Below are 26,322 nucleotides of genomic sequence, written 5' to 3'. Positions count from 1 at the left end.
CTGAAACAGACACATCATAGGATTTTAAGAGGTTTTTTGAAGATGTGTTGTCATTTACAGTTGATTTTCCTGAGCATTGCTGTGCATAATAAAAAAAATAATATGGTACAACAGTAAGCAGGTTCATCCACCAATTAGGTAAAAATGTCTTCAGTAATATTAAACTAAAATTTATATTGGGCTAAAGATGAACAGAATATATGTTTGCCTTTCAACAAGAAAGACTATTTTATCCATATGTACTGATCCATCCATGTTTTATGTAACATCTTGGTACCTCTTGGTAATACTCAAGAGAAGTGCAAATGAAGAAGAAAAAAACAAAAATAAACTAATCTTATTCTCTACCGGGAATATTTTTTTGGCATCAAGTCGATTTCATCATTAAAGCAGAAACATGGATGAATGCTGTTTCAGTGTCTTTGGACCCATGAATTTTTAATGCTGGTATAATGCTGAGGTCCTCTTTCAGACCAAAGTGGTAGTTAAGTTGTAGTGTTGTATACCTTCAGTAGATTAAAACAGTACTATTTGATTTTTTTTAAATCCCAGTTTGTTGATATCTGGATTACATTAAGATTCATAGTTGACTTTGTCCTCACCTTCAGAGCTCCGTAGCAGAAGCCATAAAGCAAAGCGACGGTGACAATGCTGCGCAGGGTGCTGTACAGCGCTGACAGAAGGCTTGTGGAGGCTGCAGAGAGCACAGAGAGGGACGTCAGCAATGAGACCACTCAACCTGACAGGCACAGGGCCAGGCAGAATGCAAATCAGCACTCTGGCCCCTTATAAAACTTTCCATATAATAATTCATAAGGCACAACAGCGTCTATGAGCATCTGTAGAGGTCAAAGTCACCCCTGTAGAGAAGTGATGCATCTTAGAAGACACTCACCGTTGCCCCCAAACACATGGATGTCCAACTGCTCAAAGATGTACATGACAAATGTGTTGACTTGTGGCAGCAGCCCCACGAAGAACACAATAGGAAAACATAGAGTGAAGACTGGGAGGAGACACACGAGGGAACAGTGTGTTAAAGTCAAACATTGGTCAGCTTTTACATGTTCTCAAAATGATCATTTTCCAGATATCAGATTTGAGATGATCACTTGGCATTTATTCTTCTGCATCTTTGACTGAGAGGTACTAATATTATTGCTTTGTATTGGTGCACAGTGGCATGTCACCAGGGGCAATTGCAGCAATTATGGTTGACTGATGAAAAGCGGTGTTAATATTCTCTGGAAAAATAAACACCATTCTGTTTTTTTTTGTAGCAAGATTGCGCCTTAGATACAATTTCCTGCCATTCTGTTGGATGGTCTAATGATCCTGCCAGCAAAACTCAATCCATCTCTCTGAGCAGGAAATTAAAGTGTGGGGGATTAAATTTGTTCACGTGTCACTTCCTTCCTTTTATCGATAACCAAGAAATCTATGGCATCTAACTTCTGATTGTTAAGTTGATAGAGAGGACACTTTCTACCAGGTTTTATGCTCTGGATTGGACAAATGAATTATGAGCAAATAGGCCCCCAGATTCTGCAACAACCTTCCTGTTGAATTTAATTAGCATTTAAAATAGTGATTACTTGAGTGCTTCTATTGTTTTGGCGCATTTTCTCTGTTCTGTGAAGCACTTTTACCTTATTATTGAAAAGTGCTATACAAATAAAGAATGTCGATACAGAGGATAAAACTGTTCATATATGCCTTACCTATTACAAGGTCTCTGGCAGAGGCAAGTACCAGGGAGCTGGTGAGTGCGACGCCGTAAAGGGTGAAGCGGGATGAAGTGGTCCTCAGGCTGCCGTAGTGGAGCAGCCAAATGAGGCCACAGCACAGGCAGAAGTATACAGGCCGGCTGTACGCTATGATACGATTATGGCCCTGCAGGGACAAGGGTAGGATGATATAAATGGCTCATTGTGGTCCAGTGTAACTCAGCATTCAGAACACACACCTTATATTAAAATGAGGAAAAAGGGGATATATATATAATGTATGGTATTTTTTCAGAGACCCCTGCAGAACACAGGGGCCCGCGCCCAACAAGCCCTGCTGTACTGCAGATATATACCCTCATTGTTGATGAAAACACCCAACAAATTCTATTAAATGGATTATTGGTTAAAATTATTAATCAAAGAAGACACTGCACCTAAAAAGTTCAGTAGTATCAGTGCCACATGAGCCTCAGGGACAATGACACATATAGCACCAAGTGTTAGGTTTCACAAGAGAAGGAGAATGTGCACAGAATGTGAGCTGCCCTGTGATTAGAATTAGAAAAATATTGGCACGTTTTTCCAAAAAAAAAAAGAAAGAAGAAAGAAAAGTTTTGCTGAAGGAGAGGAAAGGGTTAAAAGTTCTTGAGGTGAGATGAGGTGAAGGAAAAGAGGATGGCATAAGGGGTGGAGAAATGGAAGGGGAAGGAGAGACAGGCACAGAGATACAAAGAGCGAGCGAGCTGTGGTCAAAACTTTGACCAGCTATTTACAGTTAGTGCCTGCAGCTGAGTAGGAGCTGCATTAATAAAAGACGCTGTTTCAGAGCAGGCCCCTGAAGGAGGGAGGGAGATAGGAAGGCACAGGGGAGAGGCAACATCATATCCCAAGTACCACAACAGAGACTGAGAAAAATGCTGAATAATTACAAGAGGCCATATTAGACATGAAAAGAAAATCGATTCACTATTTGTCTGCCTCACTTTAATGTCAGTGTAAAAGCCTTTTCATTTTCTGTTGTCTAAGTGCTATTTTTTTGCACTCCTGACTGAAGGTAATTTCCTGGGCTGTCTGTCTGAATTTAATGATCATTACTAAGTGTTGATGCTCAATATAAGCTTTGACTTTAAGCCCTAAATATCACAAAATATAAGTATTTCAATGACACCAGAAGTATTAGAATGAAAACTGATTTATGAGCAGTTGATACTCACATGTCGAGGGGAAGAGGAGTCTGGTTGGACACTCTGTAAATAAAGGAAGAGATGGGTGAATTCACCATAATGTCAACTACTTTCCTGGTATATTTTTAAATCTGTATTACTGCTTTACAGACGAAGCTTTGAATCATTTCTGAGCATCAAGAATTCCCTTAAAGACACAGCAGTCTTTCATAAACTGCTGTCATGCGTCAGTGAAGTAAATCTCAATTGCTTCTTTGTAGTAAGGGTTCTCTGTTTCACTTCTAAACAAAGTCACACTGTTAACTGGAATATTCACCTTTAATAAGGAATACTGGCAGCTTGCAATGACGAGGCAGAACTGAAAGACCCAGATGTCAGTGAAGAAGCCGTTGACCAGCAGCACTGAACCCAGAAAGGCAACCAGAACAGCAAGCACCACCGCCAGAACATTCTCCAAGACCTCACGGTTCCTGTGAAATCAGTGGAAATCAGTGAAATGCAAATGCAAAATGCAAATCTATTGAGGCTTTATTGCACTTTCTCCTTCTACATTGTACAACATAGAGGACATCCCTGAAAAAGTAACCCACTTTAGGCGTGTGGTTCTATATTTATTGATTATGCATTTCCCTGTTTTCTGCTCTTATTGCGCTGTGGACTGCAGTCCTTGGACAACACTCAGGGTTTGAGCGACTGTATGAAAATGAAGCGAACAGACTACATCACTGTTTCCATCACCATCATCTGCTCTCTGGCTGTGAATGTCTGTTTGACTGAGCTGCAATCACAGAAAATCCAGCAATATTGTAGCTTCCGACAGAGTTGCACAGAGGTGTAACTGCTGTGAAGCAATCAGATTTTTTTTTTCTCTGATTCACTGCTTTCTTCTCTTCAGCTTTCTCTCTTTGAGCTTGTTTACATACAGACACCAATACATCCTGCACCCGATGTCCTAAATTTACATTTAAAAATAATAAAATAATAAAAGGGAAGAATCTGAGAGGGACAAACTGATGCAGAGTCAGGAAGCAACTATGAAAAATGCTCAGTCATTCCTGGATATGCATGTTGGGATTGGCAAGTATGTTTAAGAGTCTGGGAGCAAGAAATACTGATGAGGTTTGAGAGACACGCATATTGGCATCATGAAAAAGAATCTTAAAATCAATCCTCTCTTTCTCTACAGTTTCTTCTTGGTGCCAGTAAGTAGCTTTGCAGCTGCATTTTGAATGAGCCACAGTTGAGACGAGGCTAACTCAGTGACTGACTCCCACAAAAGACAATTACTATAATCAAGTCTTGAAGAGATAACAACAGGGTTTCAGACACCCTTAATAAGAGGAAGGATTTTAATATTGCAATAGAACTAAAAACAGGGTTGATCTGTTTTGAATGTTGCATTAAATGTTGAACTACAATGAAAAATTACTAACTTTTCTCCTATTAGTATTTAATATATAGTATTTAATATTTGGCTAATATTATGTAGGTGTTCTCAAAGTGTAGCCAAAATCTGTGATGCTATTATTGCAGAAAAGTGACACCTTGTCCTCTAAAAGGGGCCTATGATAGAACTGTGTGGTATTCCACAGGAGATTAACACTGATGAAAACTCATTTGTCATTACCCCGACTTTCATTCACATGCATCAAGCTGGATTTTGGGCTGTTTAAGTTTCAAATACACACACAGGAGAGACAAAACAATTACATTAATTATTTCTGTTAAATCTTAAATGCTATCAAAGGTTTTATAGCTGAGACAGATGTGGATACAAAAGCCAACATTATCCCATCCACGTCTTTACTGAATAGCCTGCAGTGAGATGATGGCATTTAAGTGATCTGTATAGCTTCATCGGCTTTAAGTGCAATTTATTAATGCTATATATTAGCAAATAATTTGTTGCTCTAGGTGTATTTTTCTGGTTTGTACTTTTTGTTTCTGTGCTGCAGCCATTTTAGCCATTTGATTTCAGTGCGAATGACCTGATTAAATAAATAGCAAATGCTGTGCTGCGGAGAATTTAATTAAAACTGTTCTGTCGAAAATTAACTGCAGACCTTAAATCACTTTTAAAAACCTATCTTTCCTAAAATGTTTCTTATTACAGGAATGTAGTTACATCTTCATCATATTTGAACTTTTATAATAGAGGAGGAAGGCTAATTGAAACCATTACCTCCCACCCAGATGATGATGATGGCGGCTTCCAGTCTTACCTGTCAAACAGTGCTAGCAGTGTGAGTCGGTCAAAATGAAGGCCAACCCACATGTAAGGGAGAAGCCACAAGCGGTAGTACTGCCTGGCCTTGCTAGCAGCCGAGGTGGCTACAGGGTCCTCTTGGGCCAGCGGTGCATCCTGGAGCTCTGGGCTCAGATCTCCATCCTGCTGCTCCAGCAGCTCTGGGTCGATAGTTAGCAGTCGGTTCAGACGGATCTGAGGGAGGGAGATCTGTACCGCGATCAGTCAAACTTATTTTTACTATCTTTTGATCAATCACAATAAGACATAAATATTGAAACAGAGCTATAAACAAAGAGTAAATAACAAAAAAAATAATAATAATAAATAAAAAAAAATATATATAAAAAGGTTTGATTTTAGCTGTTAAGCAGAATAAAGACTGGATGACTACCAACCCACTTCAAGCCATCTAGATACTCCTTGCAAAAATGTGTATTATCTAAAAATTATTAATTATATTTTGGTTGTATGGTGTTCAGAATATAAAGATTTTGAAATTTAATAAATAGTTTTTTAAATTAGAATGGAGTGACTTGACAACTCGTGTAATATGATTTGTGTTTGGTCTCAAAAAGATGGTTAAGCAAAATTAGACTGGGACAACAGCTGACAACCACACAATTGATCAAACTGACAAACATTAATGCTGAAAATAATACAACGCACAAGTGTAAAGCAGACATGCAGGATTTAAATTATGTTGGGTTTTTTTTTTTGTCTCTGTATGTCCACTGCTTTTGTCTGTGAGTCGTGTGTCTTCTCTGTGCACATGTGCACACACTTACAATAACAGCAGCTCACTGTTTGAGTACTCACCAGGTCATGAGGATAGAAGCGAACTGAGGTAGAACTGGAGAGGTGGGAGTCAGTGTCCCTGCAGGGCATTAGACAAAATGAGAACACTGATGAAAGAAAAGCATCTGCTGCACTTACTGTATCAAATCAGGATTCATTTCCCAGTGACCTCAAACTAAATAGTCAATAGGCTCTTTTTTCCCCTTTGGAATGGATGAGTTAGGTTTGGTTTGTTTTTTCTTAAACTGGAGGCCTGTAAAAAGGCCATGTCTCACTTGTGTCACACACAAGAGCAAATGGAAAACTGACAAAGTTAAGATGAGCAAAGTATGCAACACAAAAGATGTAAAAAATTGTTATGTCTTGAGCTAGTTATAGAGCACATTTAAAAATAATCACTGTTGATCAAGTCATCTGCATTGATAACATGATTTTAGACAGAATTTAACAGAAGTCACTTTCATTACTCTGATCTAGTTTCTTCAAGTTAGTTGTAACCAACAGTAATCAAATGATCACAAGAACAGAAGCTGGAGCTACTCAATCTTTGTTTGTCTTGAAATAAGACAATCAATTATTTACACAATAGCAGTTTCATTTCGTCCATCTCAATAAGTCAAATAATCACCTATTTATTGCAGTCATATTGATGAAGTCAATATGCCAAATACAAAGGGCCAAAACACAGATCCTTGTGTTGCTTCACAGGGTGCAGAGGAATCATTAAAAAAAGGACCTTCAGTAAATAGAAGAGACAGTTAACTGTTGTTTATAAGATGCAAAAACTGAGTCCATCTAAAAGATTCAACTGATGTAAATAAATAGTCACCCAGCTAATTAACAGTGTATGTAACCTATATATTTTGAAATATTTCTAATGCATTACCGGACATGCCCGACATGCTTCTGTAATGACGACACATGGCTGACTAGATACTGACTGTAATTCTCCACTCTTGCAATTGGACACCCATGACCACAAAATTAGATTATCTGTTTCCGAGCAATGTCAAGAACGATATGAAACTTTCACTTTATTTGCAGAGGAGCAGAGTTGTGAAACAAGCTCCTAGCATGATCAGGAGGTGTACTTTCCCCATCTGAAATGATCAGTTCGACACTAACCATATGTTATTGGAGGCTCGTCTGGTTGCAGGTTCAAAGTTGACCAGCGACATGTCACATCCACCAGCCTCATACAAGGAGGGAGTTTTTCCTGGAGAAAAACAAACAAAAAGGAGAGAAGTACAGTGAGTCCAGTGTTGTCTTGTGTCTTTGTCTGAGGGAATAACTTCATTTCACTACATGTTTACAGACAGGGAATTGCACAGCTTTGGCAGTATTCCTGTTCACCTGAACTAAATAAATTTTTGAGTGAATGTGCCCCATCCCAAAGAGACTATAAGCAAGTTAGTCATTTGCTGCTTGTCTTGTAAAGGAGTGACATATTTTTCATCATTGTGTGACTTCTGGTTTAGCGGAGATCTCTTCCACTTTATGTTGTGATGAAATATGAAAGTATGTTATAAATTATAATGCACTATAATGCAAAAAAAAAAAAAAAGGTGTGTATGATTCATCTCTCGATTTCCTAAAATTCTTCACTTTCCTGACAGTCAAGGAGGATATAGGGAGGTGAAGTTTCTGTTGTAACACCATTCTTGCTCAGGTTAATGTAGCCTTGATTAAAATCTAAACTCTTAATATTGTTTGTGTTCTTGATAGTGTCCTTATAAAAAAAAAAAAAAAAAAAAGGAGGAAAAAAATTTGTTGCTTAAACAGGACAGAACATTTTGCACTGCCAAGTAAGACCAAAAAATATGTCTGATGTAACAAAGAAGAAATGCACAGTAAACATATCCAAGCAGTCTGTTTCAAATTTTGGTACATTTTCCTATTGTTTTCAGTTCAAGAATTGAAGGTTTACTCCCTTATTTTTGCTGCTAGTGAGGTTTGAGCAATATAAATTAACTTTGAGAACTTTGAATTAGAAAGAGCTAGTCTATACGTCTAAGGACATCTGACAAAGCATAGTCCATTGTACTGTGTGTCCTGTGAGGAAATCTCCAGAGAGCAACAAAGCATAACATTTTGCTTAGATGATTTATGCAGTCCGCAAGGTGTTCAGTAGAGCCAAGCTCTAATTGTCACATGAACAAAAAGATAGACAAGAATTATTAGTGTTCACACACTCAGACGACCAACAATTTGCTCCTGGTCAAATTAGGGGTAGAGAAGTAATTCATTTATCCTGATTTAGTGGCAGGATGCCACACAGGTGCAACAAAATCTGTAGTTCTTTTTTTTTCCTCCACACATCATCTTGTCAGTTGACTTACTGATTTCAGCAAGAAACAATATTGTTAATGCATCAACAGCAATCAGTAACACTCTGGTGTCATGACTGGGCGTACGAACGCTGTGAGCACTCAACATCCACATCTTAGTGAGGTCAAGTATTGGCTACAGACACAGCATCACAGACAGATAAATGGAGCGTGGATAATCGTGTTCAGCTTTAACTGATTATGACAGTCCACCGACCGCGGATAATAGTGCTCTGCTATGACTGACTGCAACAGTCATATCTCTGACCGGTGCTCCTCAAGCAAATCCCAAACCGTCAAAACCACAGAAGCTATTTTCTCTCCGGAGAATATGAAACCAGGTCAGCACAGCCAAAACAAGTCATATAATAACACATTCACATCTGCCATGTGGATCCACCTGCTATCAGAGAACCAGTGTAGAACACCACCATAAGAAACTCCTCTATCTAAGCATCTCTGCTCTCTTTGTGCGCTCCCTACCGAAGTCATCCTGCAAGCTGGTAGCGCCAACTGTGGAGGCCTTGTCCTGAGAACCCTCCAGATGTGTGCTTCCATTCCTGGCCAGCAGGGAGGTGCTTGCACTCAGCACGGTCACCTGGGATGGGGTTCTGGATGGCTGACTTTTCACCTGGGAAGTAGAAGGCTGGGAGGCCTGGTTGAGAGCCTCCTGAAGACTGTTGGAGGAGAAGGGAGAATGGAAGGAAATGAGAAGTAGTGGTGGCCACTTAGGAGAAGGTTCGACGTATAGCTGATATACAGCATCACCACAATGAAAGGGAAATGAAACAGGTACTACCACAGTAGTGGTGTGATGCATATGCTGGTTACCATAGTGGAGGTCAGGGGCAAATAGACAAAGGTGAGGCAAATTCTTAGTCTCTTTAATTATTAATTATTGAGCTGTAATGGCATAATTTTCCACATTATTGGTCATTTCTGTGTGACTTCAAGACAAATTTACAATCTTGTCGCTTACAGTTGATTAACATCATGCTGTTTGATTGTAATAATCACCATCTTGCTTAAAATCATTACATTTAACCCAGACCACATATTTTAGACCTGTTTTAGAGGCTAAAGGCTAAATTGAGAAAGAATTAAATTTTTTCTACAAGACATAACCATTTTCAATCAATTTTGTTTTTATGTTCTACATTAAACTGCTCGTTCTGTGCTGCAGAGACCTCCATGATCACAACAGAGATGAAAGAGATCTGTGACACCTGTACGTAAAATGTATAAGAAGCACTTCTAAAATTTATAAAGAAATCTAAGGTGACGCAAAAGTGACTTTGCGCTTCATCCTTTTCACTAAAATCTGTTGAAAGGAAAATCTACCCCCTTTTAGATTGTGGTAACCCTCAGTGATGCTGATAAATTCATTACTGGATCAGTGATTTCAGAGGAATTGTATAAAAATTGTTACACAGAGCTATTCCTCCTTAAAATGATGGGAGTCATAACACTGAGAAACTACTTGAGAAAAGGACACCACTAAAGAGGTCGAAGGAGTGAGGGGACAGAGGGAATGACTGGGGAAAAAGGGAGCATTTTAACATTTTGAAAGTTTATTGACCCTTCCTTGGCAGGCTTTGTGTTTGTTTTCTTTACTTAACATTTTTTGAGCCTCAGCATTTAGAAATGTGACCTTGTGAGATACATGCCAGGGAAACGCAGAGCCTTGGCAGAAGATGAATAGCCATTGGCAGTTGTGCAACAGAACTGGATGAGTTATAGCGACCTGCGAGGAAACAGGAATCAGAATAGAGGAATCCACAGGATAAGCCCAGTGGAACATAAACTGTTAGCTTGATGTATTTATTTACAGCACAAACAGCATGTTTCTGAGGTAACGCTGAGGAGTTTTATGCTTGTCCTTCCGAAATTCACAGGAAGGGAAACATATGCTGTTTGCCGTGGCTTCCCAGTTGTGTCATGGTCAGAGTACAATCACAGGGCTGACAGGTCTCTTAGAGACCTCTGCAGTGCAGTAGTCAGTCATATGTCAGCGTTATCTTGGATAATAAAGATTTAAACAAAGCTCTTTTCAAAGAGGACTTTGTTTACCAAAGATACAGCTGAATTAAAGGTAGAGAAAGGACTTGTAACAGTGCTGGAGACACTACCAATTTTGCAATACACTAAGTAATGCAGTGTAGCTTTAGCAAAACATTACAAAGACAGGAGGAATGGTCATTCATGGGCTCTAAAATGTAGTTAAGAGCAGCTATGGACTATCACAGTTCATAACAAATGAAACTGTAAATTCCTGAGGGGAAGAATGTGAACTTGAACATCTAATTTTTAAAAAGATTAATATAATTTTCATTTCACCTATTAGTTAGGTCACTAAAACAGACAAGACAATGTGATACAACTGGATGTCTGTATTACTGAACAAATCATGCACAGCTCTGAGGAGACAGTATTCAAACCAAGCAGATTAGTCAGACCTTGTGCTTTTGAGTTTGTGGGGTGTCCAGTCTTTGATCTGTGCCCAAATTTTGTAATATCAAAAAGGTTAGTTGGCATGATAAGAAGATGAAAAGAGAGGTGTTGAGAAAGAGGAGGACCAATGGCATCATGTGCAGAGAGGAGACACCCATCCAAAGATGATGTCTTGCTTGATGTCACAGAGCAGAAGATGCAGGAAAGAGCATCACCTGGTAACATGCTCATAGCAGGCAACACAATGACAGAACTGCCGCCCTGCTCCATGCACGCCGTACCTGAGAGGAGATCCAATCAGAGAAGTGGGTGGGGTGGGGTTACTCCCTGCGTTGTGTCGCCGCCTCACTGCCTGCCGACGAAACGTGCTACGCTCACGCCGAAATATGACTGTCTCCTCGCTCCCTGGGGCTGTTATGGTGAGAGATATCATTGGCCAGTCAGACTGGAAATTTCCTTTGTTTGAGAGCTTCATGTGGACACTAGTGGGATTTCATGTCCATATCGTGCTGGAGTTTAGCTACCTTTCAAAAGCAAAGCAACTACAGTGGCAAACTCAGTGCTGCCTGATCTTCAGATGACTTGAAGATTGAAGATTTTATTCCAAAATTAAAGCAAGAATTTCAAAATTAGTTACCCATTACAATGTGAGTGACAAAGTGAGTGATGGCATAGGAGTGGCTCTCTGTTTGAGATATGTGGCACAACATCCTTGATTTCACTCTCAGCTCTCCCTCTCCTTATTCATTGCATGTGACCATCTCCGCTGTTACAAAGGTAGCATGCAAAGTTATCTTGCTAACCAGCTAGCAATGGTCCAGCCAGATCCTCACCTAGCTGAAGGGTCCATGCTGCCCTGAAGAATTAGCATTTGTCACATCATAAGGTATGGGTATCGTAAATACCCCAGGTGACCATCACCTCCACCCCCTTGTGGCAAGACACAACGTTTGGGACAGAGAAATAAAATTTTTCTGCACACATGCTATTACTGAATACCGACTTTGTGACTCTTCTTTACTTCTGTTATACCACATTTTAGCATTATCATAACATCTTTGTGACTTGTGGTCACAAGTGGATGGTCTTGCATAGTCTCACTGTAGGAAAAGCAAAATGAAAGCATGGGAAGTGCATGCTAGGAGCGGCACGAATTGGCATTATTGGCAAAAGATAAATTAACCTAGCATTAGCCACACTTTATGTCTCAACAAGTCAAACCCCTTAAAAAGGGCGATTAATTTTGGAAAGTTTTTTTTAAACAGAGAATGTGCTAATTATTCAATCAAAAAATATGTAACCTTCCAGGAATAAGTCAACACCCCTAAACAAACATTCTGACAAATGCCACCAAAAAACTCCAGTGAGACTTAAAGTTAACTTGCTTTCAACCAAGTTATGTAATGTTAGGTTTCTGTGAATGTTTGACCTCCCTGTCTCAGTCTTGGATTAATAAAGAAATGAATAAAGACAATCCAGTGAGACAGCAGACATCCAAAGACAAGAAATTACTAATTACGGGGCATTTCTGGACAGTCATATCATAAAGCATATCCCACTTTTGACACCAAATAACCAAAAAAAGTATACACTCAATGATCACCAAAAAGGTTCACAACACAAAGAAGCCAAACAGCAAGAACCAAGACAGACAAGATCTCAGTCAAAAGAAAGCATATTAGCCTGCAAATTTGAAGAGTGTGGGGGAGGGAATGTCTATTACTCTCATTATGTATGACACTAATAAGGGAGCTGCTGCTTTCCTAACCTCAGCACAAAGCACACAGTGTGCCATCATGCTAATAGTGATTTACACAGGGAACACTGTGCTTGACTAAGGGTTGTCACTCCATGGAAACTCACCATGGTTACACTGAATGAGCCAGGCAGACAACTGTCACTGTCTCTCTTACACACACACACACACACACACACACCCACACCCACACACAGAGTAATGAAGAAAGTCATATGTCTGGAGAAATACCCAAAACTGCCTTCATTTTGTCATTATGCTGCTGCAAGACCACAAAGCAGCTAACAACTAAAGAGAGGGTTATCTATTGTTTCCAGTAAATGTGCATTCAATACACATCCAAAGCATTACTTAGTCTCTGAAAAACAAACTGATGAAAGTGCTTGTACTTTATCAGGGACCAAAATAATACAATACGATTCTGTTGATAATTCACAAAATAGAGTGAATGTATCATCAAGTGATGATTGTAATTCATGTCACTATATGAAATAGGAAAGGTGGACTAGTCCTCATCAAATACTAACAATAAAACAGACATAATTCAGTATGCAGTACATTAGAGTGCTGTGTGTAGGACCTACCCCGCAGGGAAGCAGCAGTGGCATCCTGAGGCTCAGTGAAGGCTCCCTGGTTGGGCAAACTGTTTCTAGAACGGGTCACCGACTCCAGTTGGGAGGCCCGACCCAGCAGGGATGCCGCATCGAGGACTTCCCCTTCTTTGGCTTCCAGGTCCGATTTGGAGGTGGTGAGGGGCCGAGGCCCAGCTGGAGCTCCAAGCCGGCTGGGATCATTAAGGCAAGCAGCCGTGCCACTGTCCAAACTCAACACTCTGGCATGCGTTTTGGCACTGCCGGTGCTGGGGGTACGACGAGAGTTGCGCCGCTTCCCCCCCGTTCGAACTCCTGCCTCGGATCCTGCCACAACTTTAACTGTGGAGGAAGAGGAGGCTGCAGTGTGCTTTGCTTTCAGGGCCCTGTAGCGGCCCTCTGGTGAGTGGCAGGAGCGGGATGTGGTACTGGATGAGCTGTCTGTACTTAGGTGGTGGGTGGAGTGGAGACTGGAGGCACAGCTGAGTTCACTCTGATCACTGGAGTCCTCCTCACCACCCCCAGTAAACACAGCACTACAAGGTTTGGCCACACCGCGTAAAGACACATAGTCCCGATGACGACTGGCATCAAAACTACTTGCCCTTTTCTTGCCAGTCCGCCGACGTCCACTGCGCCCTGTTGACAGGGAAGAAGTCCTGTGAACAATGTTGGCTGACTTTGGTTGAACGTCAACTTTTACCTGCTCCTGCTCTGCGGCAGCTACATCTGTTGAGCCATCGGCACTGGTCCTGATACCAGGCTCTTCCTGACACCTACCAGGTTCTACCATCTCTTGGGTTGCAGAGGACGGTGCATCAGCAGTTTGTTTTGCAGTCAGCTCATTGGCATGAGGGTTCTTATTGGCCTCCCTGGATGGAAGGTTGGCGAGACATCGAGAGCTAACACTGCCGAGGCTTGTAGTCCTGCTATCTGCAGGAGCAGAACCAGGGTCTCCTCTGTTCCGCACACGTTCATCCCCTGAAAGCGACAGCAGGCTCTCCACATGTGTAGAGCTGGTCTGCTCACTGTGAAAGCTGCTAACAGTGCTGTTAGTGTCCCTGTCTGTACCACTGCAGTAGCTCTCAGTGGAGCCACTACTGCGAGTACTCAGGCTCCTCAGGCTATCAGCACTGCGCTCGCCACAGTGGGACTTTCCTCCTCCACCAGTGCCTTTCCCACCACCACCCACCTCCACTTGGTACAATCCTGAGCTACCTTCCCCTGCCTCCCTTGAGGCTGAGCGGGCAACTCTGCGCTGTTCTTTATGCCTGTAACCCTCTATTCCAGAGGTGGATGGCACAGCTTGGTCCTGCTGGTACAGCCGCTCAGCCCCGTCTCTGTCACACACCCTGTGTGGTCGGGTAGTCTCCAGCTCACACACAGGGTCAAGGCCACCTCTTCTGGGTGGAGGGTAGAGAGCAAAGTCTGGTAGACATGGGTCCGGGAAAGCCGAACCCGCTGAGCTAGAGGTCCGTGGCAGGCCCCGAGAACGGAGCTCCTTCCTAAAGGTCTGAGATTGCGTGGATGCATGAGTGGTCACTTCTGTGTCACAGGATGAATGTGACAAGCTGAAGTGATAAGCAGCAGTGTTACAGATATCAGCAGGCTCCCTGGACAGCTCTGAAAGACACAAAGAGGTTGATGGCTGCAAGGAGGCGAAGGAGTCATTGGGAACAAGGCAGTACATCTTCGTGTCTGACAGCAGATCTAAATGAACACCAAGAGATCAAGCCATGAGAACAGTGCTCAGATGTCCCAGTCACTAATGCAAAAGTGCTTTGTTTATATGTGAATGTTATACATGTTTACCATGATCATGGCTGCAGCTCTCAACAAGAGTCAAACTGATGTCGTCTGAGGTTTTTCCCACATCTCCTGCAAAGATGGGAAGAAAGCAGTTACGAGATGACTGGGTTCAATCAATTATTAATATATTCACAATGACTAACCGTGACCACACACATACTGGTCCCTACAGAGGCTAAAGAAACAGACAGTCTTACCATCTCTCAAGGAATACTAACTCTAATATGCAGCCTTAGTTCAATATCTCAAAAACCATAGGTAATTGGCTGCCAGTTGTTTCTCAAATCCTGTAATTCTGGAAGCGTGATCGTACTTCCTGGGAGTTTTTGAGGTGCCGTCTTGAATACATGGAACCTAATAACAGGAAGATTAGAAAGCTGATCACCTGTCCCAGTTCAGACCATTTCCTGTCATCACGACTGTAAGCTAATTAGAATGGCATTGAAGAGACTCACTGAATTATTTAGATGACACAAGGGCCTCACTCTAACACTTGTTACAATGGAACCAAAACAAAGTTACAAGTTCATTTATGGTCCCAATAAAGAGCTCCTGGAGAACTCTGCAGTGTCTGTCTAAATCTGTCTGATCTTGGGGAGATGGTCGAGGTCATGGTAGTGCTGAGTCAGACTACGTTTCCTGGGCAGCCTGGCTGATCATTGTCAGCGATGTGGTGAATCCAAAAATAGAGAACCCACCATGCGTAATGAACCTGCAATGGCTCATTTCACTCTTACATACATGGATTCACAGAGAACAATGATTTGACAAGATAGCAGAGCATCATAGTTACCTTCAGCAACTGTTGCTCTTCCATGGGTGGACGCAATCTGAAGAAGGGAAAGTCAAGTTATTTATCCTTAAGGGATTAGAAAAAAAAGGCAAACTGACAAGGTGTGTGATCTTCAAAGAAAACATAAAGAAAAAGACACCTTGTGTGGTGTTACAATCAGCCAGCGCCTACTCAATGTCATCACAGAGAAAAGTTTTGCTCCCTTCCTTTGATAGCAGCTGATCAGAGCATGCTGGCTTTGTACAAAGTACAAAGACGCTGCACCCGTGGGGATCCAGAGGTTAAATATATCGCAGAGGATAAAAACAGCTAAATAACTTTGAATATTAAAAGGTGATATCTGCTGACAGGGAGCTCTGTGAGGATCATTTAAAATTTAATCACACAGACACATCTCCTTCCTCTAGTGCAGCAATTACAAAAGTCTAATAATTTTAAATATGGACCTTTATTCCATATTTTCATTTTCATTCATGTTACAGTTAATACAAAGCCTGTGAAACTCAAAAGGGAGGTTTCACAACTGTCAGAGCTCAGGGCGTGATGCTTGTTTGTACGAAGATTAAACAATGTTCCCAGTTGAATTTCAGAAACAACTTTCATCATCATTATTATGGACTAAAGTGCATGTACAGTAAACCCTTTTTTGTCCTATATCAAATGTTCTGAACAAACATATTTTTGAAAAATAGCAATAGCAATAATTCACTGTTGACCAGTCATTACAGGCCTATATGAAAGGTATCAACAGGTGGAGTAATGCTTCTGATAAGAAAAAAAAAAGAAGAAGGTATGCACCAATAAAGTAAAAGAGGAAGGAAAATGCTTGCTGACAGACATGCATGTAAACAATGCTGGGTTCCAACAAAGAAAATCAGCTTTGCAAAACTCTTAGGGGGAAGGAAGTACACTCAACTAACTCATTTATTAGATCTCAAGTGTATACCCAATGTGTTTTGGGGCGTAACCCTCAGTGTAAATCATGACTTTTATTTAGTTTAAAGGAAAATTCAGAGTGCCTTAAGGCAGAGAGCACTTTTGGATGCACACTCACAAGGTACAAGCCTAAACATTACAGGACCTCACTTTTGATGGAGATGTACTGTTTGACAGGAAACTAACCAATACATGGACAGACGAACATTCATTTACGGCAAGAAATAAATGTCAACACTCATCCTTGCTCTGTCTCTCTTTATCTAAATCTTCGGTTAACACACCAAAGAGCTGGCTAATGTTGATTCTGCCTCAGATTAGTGAATAGAACTATAAACACTAGAATGCTAATAGTTTGGTGCGTTTGTTGTACTTTATTTTAATTGAAGTTATGTTTAGGTTGACCTGTATATTTGCCTGGGGTGGGTCTTGTAATCAGGGTCATGTTATATTCAGCCCAGTGCGGTATGCAGCATGCAGCAAACCAGTGCTCTGCTTACCTGCTGGTTCGACTCCATCCCAATATAGGAGTTCCTGGAACTGCAGTCCACTGGCGGAGTCTCTTGCCTGATGAAGTCTGCCATCTCAATACCCCCTCCAGGGTCCCTGGACAGACACACAAAAAACACACACACACACTTGTGCTACTGGCACAGGCATAGGACACTTAAATCTGAATGGATGGTAAAGAGCAAAATGTGCCTGCTCTGTTACATGTCACATTATCTGCTTCCCTTAAATCAGCTAAACTGATTTGATACGGGGTTTTTATTAACGGGTCACTATTCTACATCCTTTAAATGGGGCTTGAAACTCAAGAAAGAGCAAAACCAAAATGAAAGCATCCTAAAAGATTTTCTCCAAGCCTATATTTAGCTCCAGACATGCTTGTTTAACCAGTTGGTATGTTGAAACAAATAACTTGCCAGGGATTGTCTATAAATCATTTCCATATGCCAAAAAGGCTCCATATCAGGTCAAACCACAACACAAACACTCCAAATAATGAACTACAACACGTAGCACAGATGAACGGAGACTGGAAAAAAGGACAAGCGAGAGAAAATGAGTAGGCGGTGCTGCAAAAAAAAAAAAAAAAAAAAACACCTTCATCAACTTCAGCTCAGCTTGTCTGCTCTACTGTAAACTCAAACAACCTGGAATGTAACTCCAGATGTGTGGGCAAAGCTGTGACTGCTGCTGTGGTCGGGAGCTCTCATTTTTCTCGTTGTCTTTCCCCTTTCTCCGCGTCCCGCTAAGCATTCCCACTGGAATGTGAATATGAGTCACGTCTTCAAATCATGGGCAGTAAAATGCTTGAACCTTTCAGGCTGTCACTCCTTTTGAATGAAAGCAAAATCTCCATATTAAGACAAGAGACTGGCATGTAGAGTTGGGGGTGTTACACTGTTTTGCGCTCGATATTTGTCATTTTATGCTAATTTAACGCTTTTATTTCATATTGTTTCATTTTGTTAAATGAAAAAGGAAACAGTGAAGCTACAAAACATTATTACAAGAATGAGGTCATTGAGTACCCTAATTAAGGTGCTAATAAGCTCCATATTTCACTGTCAATATCCTTGTCTTTTATAATAAATGGATTGCAATTTGAACTTTGTGCATTAAGAACAATATGAGTTTAATTAAAAAACAGGCAACCTCATAGATTAGTTTTGTCAAACCATTTTAAGTCTGATTATTACTGGTGCAAATTAGCTGATAAGCAAACTTAACATTTACATTCATACTGTTTAAATGTAATTTATACCATAGAAACAAAGAGTCATCGCTCCTATAAAAGAGCCTGTGAGATGACAAGTAAGGCCATTAAATTTTCTGAGTTTGCAAGTGCGGCTAACAAGCTCACTTTGTTGATAAAAGTATTATAATATAGTGATAATAAAACTTTTTTTTTTAACCACCAGCAGTGCCCTGGAGCCATGACGCTGTGAGTGGGCTCCCAGTTTGTTTGTTATTGTGCATAAGCGCGTGGGTGATGCTATATATATGTTCCTGCCAAGGGTTTAGCACCACAGTAAATTAACACAGGTGGTGGTAACACACCAAGAAACAGCAATGGGCCAGCAAATGTTTTATTGGGAAGGAAATGTATTTGTTTTGCCTAAAGGAAACACAGAATGAATGTCAACTGTGCTTTTCTTTGCTTACAAGAGAACCCCACGTGACAGAATCTTGTACTGTGTTTTAAAGCAAAGCTTGACAAAACACTCCTGCAGGCCACAGAATTAACAAATCATGTGTCATTTAATTTTACTAATGATACCTGCTTCACATAGAAGCAAAAAGCTGCAAATATAAAAATCTGACTAAACTTTTCCATCATTACTTCTGCTGTCAAAGTTGGCTGTGACTTACAGACCTCTCTAATAGCTTTAAAAGCAATCAATGTATTATGTGAGCCAATGTCTTTTCCTGCGTCACCATGAGACGGATAGGCCTTTGAACTAATTTCCATATTACGTCACTTTTAAATGACTTTATTCCACAACCACGCTCCATGTGATCACTGACCAGGAAGCATGACATACTCTACCCACTACATCATGCTCCAACATAGTCTTTAAAGAAATACTTTGTCTGCTTCATCATCTGAGCAGCTCCGTCACACTCAGGGAGTCGCTCTGTCCTACATCTCTAAGATATCTAATCCACAATCAGGCTGTGGAAGACCTGACCTTACCCTGGGCCGTTGCTGTCCTCCCTGCGGGTGACACCTCCGTCATTAGCCCCATCTGTACCACCTCTGGTGCCTTGACTCTCCTTGGCCTGGTGCTCCACCACCTCCCCCTCATCCAGGGCATGGTGGAGGCGGTAATTCACCGTCTTTAGCAGCAGAAACATGGCAGCGATTACACCACAGTAGATTCCCACTATCACCATGGTTGGTGGCAAGGCCTGGGATTAGAGAAAGAGACGAGAAGAGACGAAAATGAATTTGTTCTGGATATTTTAATTGAGCTATAGCATGTGTTTCTCTGACCTTTCCCCCTTCACTCTTTATATTTATTTTCATTTCTTTGCACATTTCTAGAACCAAAAGGCAATACTGTAATATTATTATAACACAAAATTGCTCCTCTTAAAACTGACACAGGAAGGCTTAAATTAGGAGAAATTATATATACATATATTTGTAAACAAAGCCATACAGTTTCAGATTTCAAAAAGGAACAGTAAATTGTTTATAACCAGATGATGAATCAATAAAAAAAAAAAATCATTAACTGCTGGCCTTGTGTTAACTGGACTGTAATCTGTGAACTCTGTGAGCCAACATGCAAGCACAGCTCAAAATACATTTTAGGACCCACTACACAGATTATTAACAGCACACACTGGGAGTGCTTTAAAATGTGAGCCACTCAGTTGTCATGTCCAATTCGCCAGTCGGGCAGGCGATCAGCAGCCACCTGTATGTTCACCACAAGGTCAACAAACAGGTGAGCACCAGCATCACCTCTGCAGTCCTTTAAACACCCCCACCCTCCTCCTCCTCCTCCTCCTCCCTTCCCCGCATCTGTCTGCAGCTATTTTAAAACAGCAGCACCAGTCAAACCTGTGGCTAAATAATAAACCACAGACCTGACCAACATATTTCCACTACAGAAATAGAACGGAAACCACAAACCGATATGAAACATCAGCCTCCTCAATATAGAAGTTATGATGCTGAGCTGAACAGCCATTTCCTGACACAAGATCCTTTTCACTGGAAAAAATAAATAAACTAAACTGATATCACACACCGACATCTGAACCTGCTCTGTAGCTCCATCTGGATGAAGTGTTGCAATCATGTGACAATCAGCTCATAGTGTGCTGAAGCCCCCTACTTTTTATTTATTTATATACATATATATATATTTTATTAAATTTTATTTGGGGGGGGGGGGTAGGTTGCAAAAGTAAACACAGGCTGTGGCAAAAACAAACAAAGCCCCCTTGTGAGGAACCAGGATCTCTGCTGGTCCATCCTCCGTTAGCCGAGCTCTTCCCGGTCACAGCTGGCAGATGACAGGGGGAAGGGGGGATGAAATTCAGCCGATGACAGCCTCCTCCTGTCAGCCTGCCGCCGTGATCGACACCGAACACGAACAAAAGCGCCTCAACGGTCCCATCCAGTCGGTGGATGGTGGACTTAAAAGGGGAGGCGTTTAATAAAAGGTCTTCTACAACCTGAGGCGAGCGTGCAGAAAGAAAATAAATGTAAATAAATAAATAAATAAATAAATAAATAAAGGGTTCATCTGATAATAAACCCAGATATTGTTGGATATTTTAGCGTGGTTGTGATTTTCAGTCACTTAAAAAAGAAAAAAGACGTTACACGGTCCACCTTTCCAGTTAATAGACGGAGACCGACCGTTAGGATCCGGCTAACCTAACGGTCACTCGGTCCGGTTTGGGTAACTTAACGTTGTTGGAAAAACTGTTAGCGACGAATTAAAATGAAAATAAAAGAATAAAGAAATCATATTAAAGGGGGGTAGTGGGGGGGGGGGGGGGGGGAGAGGTGCCGTGGGGTAGCGGCAGTTGCTCACCATGTACAGCGTGAAGGGGAAGCATAGCAGAAAGAGCCAGATGTAGAGATGGAAAGCGTTGACGAAGGTGTTCTGGTCGGGGTCGTAGTACCAGCCGCCTGTGACTGAAGCCCAGACTCCCTGCCTCAGGATCTGGAGAGTCTGCGACCCCATGTTGGTTTCTTTCCTCCACCACCACCACCACCACCCCCCTCCTTCCTCCTCCTCCTCCTCCTCCTCCTCCGACGAATCCGGGCGGAACCGACCCACGGAACAACCGAGGGGTGACAAGCCGGCTAGCGGTCTCGGATCATGCCGAACGGCGGACTGTTTTCAGACGCTGGCCTGGGAGTCCCCTCTGCAGCCATCTTCTCTCCTCGCAGCCAGCCGGCCAGCTGGGGCTCCGCTCTCCGGTCCTCCAGCAGAGGAGACTCCTATCCCACCACGCCCTGCGAGAGAGTTCTTCTTCGTGGCTTCGGCGGGGCAGGCGGCCATGGACGGATGCTGCCGCTGGGTGACACGCATGGCCGCTGCCCCCCTCTGCGGTGGAAATAAATGCATGGATCCTCAGTGACAGTGACTGTGCATGTTTGACACGAACACGTCAGACAAATGGTGATGGGAAAAAAAAAAAAAACATATACACAAAGTGGCATGAGTCTTTGTGAACAAATGGCGACACCTGCTGATGAAAGCTCCCTTTCTTTTAATCACCCACTTTTTCCATTAAGAACATTAAATATGGCTTAAACCTTCAAGGGTGAAAGTTGATCCTCTAATCCTCCTTCGCGACTAATAGAGGTTTCAAAACTACTAAATAACACCAGAAGAAAGCGGAGTATTTCTTTTAAAAACAGATTAAAGTGGCAGTGATAGAGGTAATTAAAGAAATATTATTTTTTTTGGTTTTGTTTTCTCGTGTATGATGACACATCCCTCCTCAGTGAAAATATTCTGCAATAATAGAAAATAAAGTGTTGAATGAATATTATATAAAGGATAAAAGTTCATTCTAATTCTGCTGTAGGCTGATGATCTAATTTTTATATTCACTTTTGATCAAGTTGTATCCAAGGGTCTGATAAATACTGTACCATAGAATAAAACATTTAATTTTTCCAGGAAACTCCTGGAAAAATAAGAAATGGGAAGCTTTGATGTAAAATGTCTGATTTTAAAGGAACCAGCAACTGCAGCTGTTCAATATGTTTGGTGGAGTAAACACCAACATATAAGATGAGCAGCAGCAGGTAATTAACCTAGTACTTTTATCTCCTGCTGTAAACCAGGTCATACAAGATTTCAAAAGGAGCTTCAGAGATGTGGATCCTCTCGCACTGTATGCATCAACACCGGTGGATCAATAAATGCCTTTCGAGTCATATCATCTCACACTACAGCATGTATATAAATGCGTCAGTCATGAGTTGTCGATGGGAATAAGGATGAGTGTTTTTTTAACAGGAAAAATTTATCAAACAACACCTATAACTGTCCCCAATTAAACACAGGATACAATAGCTAATACATTTTAATACAAAACACAAGAAAGCAGAGTATTTCTTTCAAAAACAAATCAAAGTGATCTGAGAGTGAAATCAGAGAGCGGTAAATGTCCCAGAAAGCTTTTTACTTTTCACATACGATGATGCACTATGACACATCCTGTGTGAAGCAGACTAGGAATTAAAGCATTGTGTGAAGTCACTAAAAAGAACAAACATTAAGATGATGTCAACAGTACGCTGATACTGATGCTGATGTCAGCTTATCATCAAAAAAAAAAAAAAACCAAACTCACGTGCTGTGAGATGCCTGCTGACATCGAACTGTTAACCCCTATTTGAGGTACACTTGTCTGAAATGTTCCCAACACCAAACCTATCAGGTGTACAAGACTAATGTTACAGTGTAAAAGTAGTCCTGGCACTGAAGCCAGCAACTGGAACTTTTCGTGCCAGTTCCTTCTTAGCATCCTGTAAACTGAGCAAATGAGCAGAGTGGCAGACCATCTTGCAGTTTTGGAAGCGGAACAGAACCAGTCAGAGTCTTGAACTGTTTTCCACTTTGGGATGTTGGACATTTCACTGCATTGCTCCATCTGTGCAGAGTATGAGATGTACATCTGTCACTGTAGCCTTGCTCTCTTCTCAGGAGGAGGTTTGCTTGGTGGCACTGGAGCCGAGGACTTTGTGGCTGGTTCCCTCTCCTCTTGTTTAACAGTTTCCGCTGGAGGTTCAGGCTCCTTTTTCACCTCAACTACAATACAAGAACATATGAATAAAGGAGAGCTCATTGAATTTGTGGACTTCGGACTTCTGTAATAAGTACGGAACTGATGTCCCCTCACCGCCCCCATTTATCTTGCATCTTTAAGATCTGAATATAATGCAAAGATGTAAAAAACCCACATACCTGGAATAGGCTTCTCACCAGGCTTTGGCTGAAAAGATAGGAGATATTTAATGGCTCCATTGACAATATAAATCAATAGGACAGAGTGCTGATTCCACCTTAATGGCTGTGTAACTATACCTGGTAAAAAGTTGGTGGAAATTTTGACCTGAGATCCAGAAGTAGTGTGTCCACACGGTGCCTCTGAAACAATGAACTTGGTTCCTCTTTCTTCTTTGACTTTGGCTTGGCTTTTTCTATCATAAACAATTTTTTGCATCAGCATTTTCAAATACTTTGGAGGAGAATTTGTGTTATTTGAAGCATCATAACATCACAACTCTTCTTACTCCATTTAGTGATTTTATATATGTGTTATGTTGTTCCAGGAACTACTCCACAGCTAATATTACCACTAACTAAATATCTGACCTGTTAACTGTTAACTAATGAATTGCTGAAAGCTAACCTCTCTCCTCTTGGTCCTTGAAGTGCCACCAGTATCCTTTGGATGGGTGGTAGCGGCAATATGACATGGCCTCATCAAATGCTGACTGGATTCCATGGACAGCAGAAAGCTAAAATAGATGGAATAAACTTTATCAATCCTGCACACTAGACTCCCCTATGAAGACCCTTTGAAATAAATCCTCACCGCTCTGGAGCTGATCACTGTTCCCAAGTCCGGGGCCTGATATACCACTCCTGCTATGATGTAGTAATCAGCCATAGGTACCACTGGAGAAGTAGAGTTTAAAATGAGATCTTCAAATAGAGCCTTGATTGCAATTGCATAATTTTACAAAATGATACAAAACCCTTGACCATATTTATACAGCTAGTTAATGACAAAGCAGAACATATTTCATCAATACTCATCTTTAGAACATACTTTGGAGTAAATTTCCTTTTGCTCACCTTGTGTTGGTGACTGCCTCTGCTGTTTACGGATTATGTAGAGGATTGGCTCCTGAGCATGAAGAAGAATGTACTCCACTCCCACCATCTGACTGGGAATGGGAGAGGAACAATATTATCACTTTAAATTTCATAATTGAGCCTCATGGTGTTCAGTATTTGTCACGCTGAGTTTCATGTGTGTTCTGATTGTTGTCCAGCTATTACAAACAGTCTGTGTTGATCTTACTTCAGATGCTCCAGAGTGAGCCGCTGCATCTTCACCACCTCATTATTGCAGGTTCGGTCATAGAAAGGGTTGCTTCTCTCAGAGAAGTAGTCCAAAACATTTCCAGGATTAAGAATCGGCACCCAGCCGCTGTCCACCCAGGATATCCCCAGAAGGTTGTCTACAAATTCAAGGAAAAATATGTGTCAGTTTCCTGGGCGTCAGTCCGTCGGTTTAACAGAATTTATGGACTCATATGTCAATGCCCAGCTGTGTTTTAAAAATTGTAGCTTCAATCGCAGCAGTCAGAAAACCAGGTACAATTGTAATGAAATAATTTATCCTTCTGCAAGTAATAGTGAGATTACAATCAGTGGCCATAACTTTAATTTAACAAAGCAGAAGGGAATGCTAATCGTTAGCTTCCAAGTTAGCAGCCAACACCGAGCTTTCACAGCAGCTCATTAATCAAGGCTTTAAGTATAACAAGATGTCGTTTTGACTCGTTTAATAATTAAAAGCTTGAAAAAAATAAGCAGAGAAAAACAAAAGCTTAACAAATAAAGCCCTCCTTCAGTTACCTCTGAAATCCACCGTCGACATGATGTCAACAAGGGGTCGCACACAGATGACGCCATCACGTTGCTGCAGGTCGTGTTTTGATGACGTCTGCATGGAGAGGAGTTTATTAAAACAAGGGGTGCTGCTGTTATTTTTGACCCCTCCCGATATTACATGGTTCTTTACGGTGATGGACTGTAAGTGAATTCGTGTATTTTCCATTTTGTCCTCTAAATAATAACGATGAATTGTGATGAACTCCTGTCTACTTTGTAATTATTTGAAATACATGTGAAATGAAACTTCAAGTATTGGTACAAAAGATTTGCATCAAATGAGGACTGGTGGACTGTGGCCATGTTGCTCCTCGTCATCCATATTTAAAGCAGTGTTGGCACAAACAACCGCAGGAAGGCATTGTTCCCTCCCCAGGCCTTCCTGCTTTACTGGCCTCCAGCAATCTCACAGGTATTTTGGTTTTGCATTTCTTTATTCCTGTTACTCACAAGACTCTGGGAAAGACTTGTCTGGACGAGTCTGGGCAAGGAGATTATGTCTTTTGATGAGTTTTGCTGCAGACATGAAGTCCAGGGGAATAGAAAAAAATACAGAGCTGCAATATACATTCTCAGTCAGATTATAAACTGGATATCAAGTTTGAGATTTGAAGCCCTCATTTTATGGCCTCAGATGCCCATTCATTGTTGTCTTTTACTTTAATTCAACAAGTGATGAATATAATATTGTACGTTCATTCTCAAATCACCTGGTGCAGAAAACTAAACTAAAATGATGAATACTGAGATCACTATTGAAGCCTAAAAGGGACTTTATTAAATTTAGCAAGTAAACTTTAAAATGAACATGCAGTGCCATCAAAGCTTTGTAGTTTTCCACACATGCATATGTTTTAGGATTACACTGCACTTGACTGTGAAAAACAAGCAGTCAGCAAGTTGATTTTGAAGGTATTTAATCTTTTATTTGCAGTCAATGCGGTGTGAGTATGCTTCTACAAAGGAAAGAAAACCAACATGCAGGTCAAATTTTACCACACTATATTTTGAATTACTAAGAA

General features: G+C 41.2%; 2 protein-coding genes across 4 annotated transcripts in view; both read right to left on the bottom strand.

The window, feature by feature from the left end:
• The window catches only part of pcnx1 (pecanex 1), a 29,949-nt gene extending 8,606 nt beyond the window's left edge, over positions 1-21,343 (bottom strand). The window contains exons 1-16 of one of the 3 annotated variants that reach the window (XM_029493367.1): positions 21,185-21,343; positions 19,324-19,538; positions 17,120-17,225; positions 15,684-15,720; positions 14,894-14,959; positions 13,076-14,791; positions 11,017-11,146; positions 8,768-8,961; positions 7,083-7,173; positions 5,979-6,036; positions 5,137-5,369; positions 3,231-3,384; positions 2,945-2,977; positions 1,722-1,893; positions 896-1,006; positions 603-694 (exon numbers count right to left, since the gene is read on the bottom strand). In XM_029493367.1, the coding sequence (XP_029349227.1) occupies positions 603-694; positions 896-1,006; positions 1,722-1,893; positions 2,945-2,977; positions 3,231-3,384; positions 5,137-5,369; positions 5,979-6,036; positions 7,083-7,173; positions 8,768-8,961; positions 11,017-11,146; positions 13,076-14,791; positions 14,894-14,959; positions 15,684-15,720; positions 17,120-17,225; positions 19,324-19,538; positions 21,185-21,337 (3,561 nt within the window). In that variant the 5' untranslated portion in view covers positions 21,338-21,343. The remainder of the gene's footprint in view (positions 1-602; positions 695-895; positions 1,007-1,721; positions 1,894-2,944; positions 2,978-3,230; positions 3,385-5,136; positions 5,370-5,978; positions 6,037-7,082; positions 7,174-8,767; positions 8,962-11,016; positions 11,147-13,075; positions 14,792-14,893; positions 14,960-15,683; positions 15,721-17,119; positions 17,226-19,323; positions 19,539-21,184) is intronic. The other 2 variants (XM_029493368.1, XM_029493369.1) reach the window with 2 other exon arrangements.
• A 1,335-nt stretch (positions 21,344-22,678) lies between these two features.
• med6 (mediator complex subunit 6) lies at positions 22,679-25,310 on the bottom strand. The gene is made up of 8 exons (XM_029493417.1): positions 25,265-25,310; positions 24,705-24,864; positions 24,476-24,567; positions 24,213-24,295; positions 24,027-24,135; positions 23,699-23,814; positions 23,579-23,606; positions 22,679-23,422 (listed from the first exon to the last, which is right to left on the bottom strand). Exons 1-8 carry the CDS (start codon positions 25,284-25,286, stop codon positions 23,292-23,294), a joined length of 741 nt encoding a protein of 246 aa, XP_029349277.1. The 5' UTR covers positions 25,287-25,310; the 3' UTR covers positions 22,679-23,291.
• Positions 25,311-26,322: the final 1,012 nt, after the last annotated feature.

Source organism: Echeneis naucrates, chromosome 22, assembly GCF_900963305.1.
Source record: "Echeneis naucrates chromosome 22, fEcheNa1.1, whole genome shotgun sequence".
NCBI lineage: Eukaryota > Metazoa > Chordata > Actinopteri > Carangiformes > Echeneidae > Echeneis > Echeneis naucrates.
Note: the sequence above shows the minus strand (reverse complement) of the source record. Positions and strands in the feature narration are given on the sequence as shown.